This window comes from Pimephales promelas, chromosome 2, assembly GCF_988280905.1.
Source record: "Pimephales promelas chromosome 2, fPimPro1.hap1.1, whole genome shotgun sequence".
Taxonomy (NCBI): Eukaryota; Metazoa; Chordata; class Actinopteri; order Cypriniformes; family Leuciscidae; genus Pimephales; species Pimephales promelas.
In genome coordinates, this window is record NC_142770.1 from 30,525,627 (window position 1) to 30,534,443 (window position 8,817).

General features: G+C 38.0%; 1 protein-coding gene and 1 long non-coding RNA gene across 2 annotated transcripts; both read left to right on the forward strand.

Annotated features, from left to right (window-relative positions):
- The first annotated feature begins 1,185 nt into the window (after positions 1-1,185).
- LOC148997170 (uncharacterized) lies at positions 1,186-5,405 on the forward strand. The gene is made up of 13 exons (XM_089119486.1): positions 1,186-1,494; positions 1,714-1,837; positions 1,941-2,006; positions 2,280-2,351; positions 2,607-2,978; positions 3,055-3,156; positions 3,272-3,504; positions 3,588-3,766; positions 4,110-4,203; positions 4,287-4,637; positions 4,742-4,859; positions 5,013-5,104; positions 5,397-5,405. Exons 1-13 carry the CDS (start codon positions 1,435-1,437, stop codon positions 5,403-5,405), a joined length of 1,872 nt encoding a protein of 623 aa, XP_088975612.1. The 5' UTR covers positions 1,186-1,434.
- Positions 5,406-5,875: 470 nt separating this feature from the next.
- On the forward strand, positions 5,876-7,203 carry LOC120474893 (uncharacterized). Its single transcript, XR_016146024.1, has 3 exons — positions 5,876-5,942; positions 6,124-6,215; positions 6,848-7,203. It is a non-coding gene; the product is annotated as an uncharacterized LOC120474893 (long non-coding RNA).
- Positions 7,204-8,817: the final 1,614 nt, after the last annotated feature.

An 8,817-nucleotide genomic window follows, 5' to 3' on the forward strand; every position in this document is an offset into this window, starting at 1 on the left:
CTAGGCTACATCTCCAGAACCCCGGCAAAGTAGGTATGTTTGTAGCCAGGTGGGTAGTGAGCTAGCGCTTGCTAAGGTATTTTTTTAGCGATACGTTTGCTGTAATGGTAAATGTGACGATAGAATCATGTGTGAGCACTATCGATTAACTCAATGCTCTGTTACGTATCCTGTAGTATGTTTTGTAGTTAACGTTAGGTGGATAACGTTAGTGAGATAAGTTAATGTTAGCTACCCTGTACAGTCTGAACGATTTACACATACAAATATTCAACAAATAAGTGCAAACAAATGCGAGATATTGCATTATGTATATAAGCTTAATCTGCGTCCATATCCAAAGAACTACAAATCGATGTCGACCAATTAAGTTCGTGTTGCCATAATACGGCAATATACAACATGTATACAACATGGTGTAATTATTATTTTTTGTACAGTAGGAATTAAGAAACTATATTCCCGTGTAGCCAATTGCCTTATATCACCAACATTTTTTCAGTGTGCTTGCAGGTACCCGCCACATCAATTAGAGGAGGAAGAGTGACGTTTTTTATCCTATCAAGCAGGTTAGTCTTTCATGTAGCACCAACTTTAGCCATGGCCATGATTGCATGTGACTTATGACTGTGTAGTACTACATTTATTTATTTATTAATTTATTACTACATTTATTTCTTACGGCAAAGATGCCTTATTAATTTCAAAACATTTAAAGTAGGCTATGGACTAATTACGGCCAGGACAGGATGTGTAAACAAGACATGTCCTGGGAAAACAGGACTGTTGGTCACCCTACATGCAGTTTATGTAGTTAGACTAGATGTTTCGGTTCCGTTTCCCAAGCAACTAGCCTACTTTGCCAGGAATTTCTATAGTAAAATGTTTACAGTTCCCTTGCTAAAATAAAAATATGCTTGGGTACTTTCCTGTTATCCGGACCCCACCATATACCATTTCGGAACTATAGTCATCCCTCATTGGTCTTAACCCCAGTGACGGGTAGGTTTAGGGGCGGGGTTAGGGGTAGGCCATCGTGGGGTCCGGATAACAGAAAAGTGCCAACTTTCTTTTAAAATATTTGAAGATAATCTGTAATCTCACTATCTCTCTGCCTTTTGCAGTATAACGCAGACAAGTGAGTTAATTAATGCTAGTTGGTATATCACCAACGAATCACCGGCACCCAATTACCCAGCATTGAAAACATTTATCTATGCACTGCCTTCCTGGGTAGGAAAAGAAATTTTATCACTGATGTTTCCCACCTTAACCATAGACGTTAAACCTTTCAGGAAGTTGTATGCAAACCACTACCCACATATTTTAATTTGTTTTTATGTGTACTTTGTTTTGTATGGCCCTCAGGTGCAAACAATTAAATAACTTTCAGAGAATCATCTGAACGGCCTATTGTACATCATTGAAAGAAATATGGAGGAGGAATTACACCGTGATCTTGAAGAAATAATGGCTGATTTGGAGGAGATACAGGTATTTTAGTATATAAAAATAAGTATGTAGCACGCATTCTGCATCAAGCAGTATTTTACTAATGTGTGAAAAGAAAAATTAATCATTGGAATTTGGTACCACTGTTTGTATTTTTTGCAACTTCCATAAATGATATTCTGAATCATGTTATTGTTCTACCTCTTAAAAATGTATATATTTCAAACTCATTGTTCTACCTCTTATGTTTGAGTAATACAGAGTGAGGAGGCAGTCATCATACCACCTAAAAAACGAAAAACAAAGAAGATTGATCCAAAACTTAAGTGGAAAAAAAGAGACCAGGAAGGATTCTTGGTCTATGAGCGGCGCAAACCAAAGACAGGTATTTTTTTATTTTATTTTATTTTTTTCTATGTTTTAGATCCTTTGATTTTTCACTAAGCATTGTGTAAATCAAATATTATTTTCCGTTTACTTTACTCTAGACCGATCTAGAAGACCGTTGGCCTCAACCATTGCCTCTGCAAGTAACTCTCAAGAAGTTGAGCTCGGTAAGCAATTGTTTTTTTTTTGTTGATTTAATGTACGAGTGTGTTCAACCAAATACTGAATTTCTATTACATATCTTTGACTTTTTAGTCTCTTTGACTATACTAACAGACAGGTAATTTTGTAAAAAACAAAAACAAAACATTTTTATATGAGCTCCTGAACAGTTGAAAAGAGTTCCCCTCCATTCCTTACAAGTAATCCCATTTCATGTTGATTTGCATCTGTTCTGTTGTTTGAATGCATGATACTGTATTAAAATTGTCTTATTCAAGGAACTGCAAGCACACCTGAAGTCTCAACTACAGAACATCAGTTTGAAAATGTAGATGCACAGCGGATTATTGGTAAGTTTACCTCAAATGTTTTTACACATCGGAACCGTATCAGTGACTGTCTTCATAAAGTCCCTCTGAATGAATAAAAGTGAATTTAAAAAAAAAACCGTTGTGTTAAATGTGAAAATTTCTGAGAGATTACTTTTTCATGTCTTTTTAAACAATATAAACTTGTTGTGCAACATAAAGAGTTTGTGCTCTTGGTTAATAAGCTTGTAACATGTAAGAATTGTAATGTAATTACATTTTTTTTTTGATTGGAAGATTCACAACTACAGCTACTCCAAAATGCAATGGATTGCGATGAACCCAGATCAACAGCATCTCATGATTGGGCACTGAGGCAAACCTTGTCTGAAGAACGCTGGCAGGAAGCAAGGCCAAAACTCCTTAACAGTTTGCTTGCTTCAGATTGTGTGCATTATGGTCCCTGTGATCACTGCACCTTGAAAGAAGCAGTCATCAGGTGCAAGGACTGTTTCCCAAAACCCCGTTACTGTGGGCAGTGTGATGTTTCTACGCATCAACATCTAGTTCTTCACAACAGAGAGACTCTTATTGATGGGTTTTATAAACCTCTCCCACCATCAACTGCTGTGCAAGACCTTAGTGGCCAAAATGTAATATATGAGCAAGGTAAAAATACTTGAAAGCTTCAAAATGTTATTCATTTCCTTTTTTATAAAATCAATATATATTTTCTTTCATCTAGTGTGTTTGCTGCCCATTACACACCCTGACAAAATTTGTGATTGTTACCACCAAAACCTGTCTGTTGTTGCTGGACGATCAGTTGTACTTATCTGTATAAATGGTATGACTTGCAATGTTATGTATTGTATTTGTCTATTGGCTTAACCTGCTGAATGATGTCTGAAGAGTATCAGTGGTGTTTACTATGTATTTATATTCTTTTTAAATCTTCTCAGGTCGCTATGACATCTTCCTGCCAGTTATTAATTGCAGAACATGTCTTGCATCATGGACACCTGAGGTGGAGGACCTCTTGTTCAGTGGTTACTGGCCAGGCACTGTTGGGTTTCAAACCATATACCAGGTAGACCTTTTCAAATCTTTTGAGGACCTGAAGATCACTGCACCTGGGCTTTCACGACAAGCATTTGTAAAAATGTTACAACAGCGCTCACAACAATTTGGAAGGGTAAGACTTGGAAAGCCATTAGTTTTTTGCATTTACGTAAGTCTCACTGGCATGTCACTGTGTTCAAATTTTCATAATTCCAGAGTGGTAACATTTGTGGCAACGTCTTCCAAAAAGCTTTCCTTGAATGGACATATTGCCGTCATGAAAGAGAAAAACTCTGCGGCATTGATCACTTCTCTTGCCCAGCTTGCACCCCAGATACAGTTGCTGTGTCTGCAGATGGAAACAGAAAATTGTATCGATTCAACAAAACAAAGAGGTATATTATTACATCTATATTAATCATTTAGCAGATGCCTTTATCCAAAGCGACTTACAAATGTGGAGAACAATGGAAGCAATCAGACCAACAGTAGGGCAATATTATACAAGTGCTTTAACAAGTCTCAGTTAGTCTAGTACAGTACACATAGGAAGGTATTATTATTATATTTTTTTAATCAGGAAAAACAAATATAATAATTTAGAATAGAAAAGGTAAGTGCTAGTATTAATTGGTCTGGTGGTCTGTTTTTTTTTTTAATCAATATGTTATTAATAATATTTCTCTGTAAACATTTCTTGTGAAGATTTTTAGTCATTAACATATTTTCTTTATGTAGGGCAGAGGAACAACCATTTTTTGATGGAGTTTTTCTGGCCAATGACAAAGATGTAGCAACATTTGTTGATTGTGTTCGTGAGAAGACCATTCCAGTAAGATATTTTTAAAAGCCGGGTATTGTACACATTGAATCAGGATTTAGTTAGTATATATTTGATATGACACTGTGTTACAGGTACATGGAAAAGGCATCTGTGGAACATCAACATGGGCTGCAGCCAGGGAGACCTCTAAAAACACTAACAACAAATGTGATGAAGAGGGCCTAGAGGTGGCAGTTTGCAGACACTGCATATTGCTTAGAGGTCTGAACATGTTTAGAGGGGAGATATTTGCATACCCTCTGTTTCTGCAAAAGGAACTGGCCACAAAAACAAACTGCAAGTTCTTCTGCACTGACATAATGTGTCGGTATTGGCCCTATCTGCAAAAAGTGGCTCTAGCATTCCCAGAAATGCAAAACTTGACTGAGATGAAGCCATTTCTCTCAGTTATGCATGCAAAGGGGCACTCTACAAAATGTGAGGTAAATGTATATTCTCAAACAGTATGGTAAGTTCTTTACCATTTTGAGGTCCTTGAGCTTGATATTTTTATTTTTGATAAAATAATCTGGTGCGTATGCTGTAGGTGCAGTGGGGTGGCAAAAACCAAACAGGGGCAGGCACAACGATTGGTGAAGAAGTCGAACAAGTCAACAGCTTTTTGTCCCGTGTGGCTCTAACTACAAAATACATGAGTAAGGCTGGTAAGTGGTCCTTTTTTTACATTTCTCATGTGTTGTGGTCTGGTAGCATTATAATTGATAAAACAGCTTGCTTTTTGATTGTTTTCTTTCATTCATCTTACTTGGTGACTAACCACTAGTTGAAAAGCACATTTAATAATTTTGTCATTACAGCACGAGTAGATATGATCACATTGCATGCCAGAGGATGGAATGAGCGAAAAAAAAGAAACCTGCACAAGTACTTGTCTACACGGTACTTGAAGGTAAGTAAAAATAAAGATCTCTCAAGGTTAAATTTTAACTGACTTAAGTCCACTGATAACTTTGTAAATACTAATTATCTAAAACATTCAGTATTGCAGAATGTTTGTGTGACTTTCCATTAATTATATTTTTGAGACTGTCCAAAATGTCTCTTCTCCCATTTTTTTTTTTTTTTTTACTCTGCCTTTGTGTTCCAGACTTCATGTGATGAGAATATCAGCGATGCCGATAGAATATATCGGGAATGCCAGCAGAGCGGACCACTTTGTTTTTTTGACTGTGTCCCTCCAGCTGGCATGAACCATTGTCTAAAGATTGGCGAGGGGACATTTGCAGAGGTCTTCTCGATTTCAAATGGTTCTAATGAGGCCATCGCTCTCAAAGTATGTGCTCAATTTATCCATATACAATTTCATTGTAGAAGCATATTATTTACTGTCTTACAGGGCACAGGGTGACTTAATGCACCTAACACAAACATAAGTTCAAAATGTATTTTAAATATTATATCTATAGATGTTTAGTCACTGATTTTTAAGCAGAATTATTTCTTAAACATACAAAAATGACTGAAGTGATGTTTAAGTGTAATTTCCATAGATCATCCCTGTAGAAGGAAGTCATCGAGTCAACGGTCAACATCAGAAAACGTTTCGTGAAATCCTCCATGAAATCATCATTTCTAAGTAGGATCTCTGGCATATCTCAACAAATATGTTATGCATTTGAATGAGTGGTGTGTAAATTTTCAACACATCTTCAATGTTCCTACAGGCAGATAAATAGCCTTAGAATTAACGAGACGAACAAGACCGATGGCTTCATTGGGCTCAACAAGTATGCTTCTACTCTTTTTATTTTTATTTTATTTTTTATAGCTTATATAAGTGTAAAATGAGGTAATTGGAAGTTTGCATGTTATATTTCTAAGAATACACGCATAAGAAGGACATTTTGTTTAGAAAGAAATAGTTTTTCTATAATTTTACCTTGGGTAAACGATTCATTTACTTTTTAGTGTACATTGTGTCCGTGGACGTTATCCGGACGCTATGGTCAAAGCCTGGGCCAGGTTCTACCGTCGGCAGGGATCAAAGAATGTCATACCTGGTAAGCTAAATGTGTAAACAATGGACTACTTGCACAACTACTTCCGCGTTCTACTTATTACATACCGGGAGTTTCCGGGAGTGTTCATCGCACGTCCATACATGAGAATGCAGATTATCACTACGTTTTATGGATGCCAATTGATTAAAACAATGAATAATGATCTCTGTATTAATTATCTCGAGCCTGCTGAAATGTTCCCAGAAATATATTTTCTTTCCAACTGTTCCATTCTGAATAATAAATAGGCTAAATATATATATCCACTAACCTGCAGCAGTCTTCTGTCTTCTCATTAACAACAGTTTTCTCTTAGCCTACTCATATTCTATACTTGAGTTTACATTTTTTTAATGAATTTGACTAATAAAAAGTACATTGGTGCTTTATTCCTGTCTTTTTAAAATAGTTGAATGAATGAATGATCGCGAGGTGCCTACGATCAGAACGCCCGCAGTTAGAGGAGAATGACAGTCAACTTCTCTGAATATTAATTAAGCATTTTGGGCATGAACATGTAATAGTAAAACGATTGACATTGAAAAATGACACTGAATGATTACAATATTTAATCCAAATAAAGAAATGTTTGTGTTTCGTACTGATGTGATTCATCTGTTCACACATTTCAGCGTCGCGGTCACTAGTGTAGACGAACACTGACACCCTGCGGTGAAATAATGGCGTATTTTGAACAGCCGCAGCTTTCTCGGATTGCCTTGGTTTGGATTTAAACTTCATGTTCCGATGAGTTTTGAAAATTCTGCACACGGTAAACATCAGAATATCCTAGTCATAGATGCAGAGGGCTGGACGGCCAATCATCCTCGTCCAGAGGACATCATGGCGAAGTGGAGGCCGCTCAGCAGAGCACAGGCGGAGAGTGACCCGGGCATCATCAAGGGGGTGACCAGGCAGAAATGGTCGGGTCTGGCTGTGAAGGCCTTTGGGGAGCAGAAAGGTATGTACAACTGTCTTATGAGCACAGTAAAATCCATAAATAAAATGAATATAATAACATCATGAACAGCACATTAATGACTCCCTCTTTTTGACCACAGGTGTTGTTGCAACCAAGGCCTTCGGGAAGGGCTCCATCCTGTGTGATTTCCACGGAAAGGTGATCACAGGTGCTGAGGGCAGGGAGATGGCAGAGACGCAGGACCAGCTGGGCAACCTGTTTTTCTTCAAACATGGCGCTGACGAAATCTGCATCGATGCGGAGACTTTCCCCTGTGAGTGCCACCCGTCTCTGGAAACCATCGGGAGATGAATTACACATTCAAAGAAGAAGTGCAACGTGCAGCCATGCCACTGCATAGTGAAGCTTCAGGGGGGAGACAGGCATGTCCTGCTCTTTCAGGCCACCACGGACATTAAGAAAGATGATAAGATCTGCTTCGACCACGGCATCAAGAAGAGGACTTTTCGTGGGGAGGAAGAGGAGCTGGAGTGGCTGAACATTTGATTCTTTACAATTTGTGTCACATTTTATGACACAAGACTATGAACTATCAATGATTTGTTTGTCAACTGTGAGCTTGCGAATAAACTATAGATGTTTGGACAAAATTGGGAGCTTGCGTATGGACTTGATGTTCATGTAAAAGGAGCCTCAATAGTGTCTAAACATTGTAGTTTCATGTAAATGGAGCCTCAGTGTGACCAATGAAATAATTGACCTTGATCTACGTCCTGGAGCTGGAGTGGTTGGATCTCAGACTCTATTTTTTCAGACTGTGATTTTGCCGAACGTCTGCTTGCCTCTCACGGACCATGTGTGACAAATTTAAATGGAGCCTCGTTGTGAACTGACAACCCAGACAGACTGTATTGTAAGTAGAGTAAAGTACTTATTGTAAGTGTGTTGTAAATACTTTGTATTGTACATTAATTTATGCTCACTAAAGTTATAAATCAGTCTATAAATGAAAGTACTTTCCCTACAGCTCTGAAAACAGCCATAGTAAAGCCTATACACAAGTCAGGAGATAAGCTCCAGGGGCCTCATTTATAAATGTTGCGTACACACAAAAGAAGGCGTACGCCGCTCTCTACGCAATAGTTGGTGTTTATAAAAAGCAAACTTGACGGTAAAATGTGCGGTCCTTCACGCCAGCTCTGACCCAGGCGTACGCACAAAAACGGGTGAAATGAGAAATGGCGACACCGTCGGCAGGTGGAAAAACACGTGAAAGTGTGTGAAACTGTAGACGGTTGTGTAAAATAAATGGCAATACTGCCTCTCATAAATAACACGAAGACTTCACAAAGCAAGTCTTACAATTAACATCCTACACGAACACCCGTTTGATCGATCTGCAACAGAAATGCAAGTTAACATTTCCGAATTTCCAAAAAAGAAAGAAATATGTTCTTCAATAATATTGGCTTATACAATTCATCCTCATAAATAAGATGGTAAACAGAACGAAATAATGTACAAAACTGATATTCTCGCCATTACTAATGGCAAAAAGGCACTTGAGTGGCAAAAGGTTGCAGACGCCGTAAATGCTGAGCCTCACAACCTCGGACTGTGGCCGAAATAAAAAAGAAATGGTCGGACATCAAAGTCGAGGCAAAAAAGCGTCTAGTCATT

Bases quoted from the DNA above. Each gene is read 5' to 3' on its own strand.
- LOC148997170 (XM_089119486.1), top strand. From the start codon at position 1,435: ATGGAGGAGGAATTACACCGTGATCTTGAAGAAATAATGGCTGATTTG. The intron at 1,495-1,713 runs GTATTTTAGTAT...TGAGTAATACAG, and splicing joins CTGATTTGGAGGAGATACAG to AGTGAGGAGGCAGTCATCAT. The intron at 3,157-3,271 runs GTATGACTTGCA...AAATCTTCTCAG, and splicing joins TGTACTTATCTGTATAAATG to GTCGCTATGACATCTTCCTG.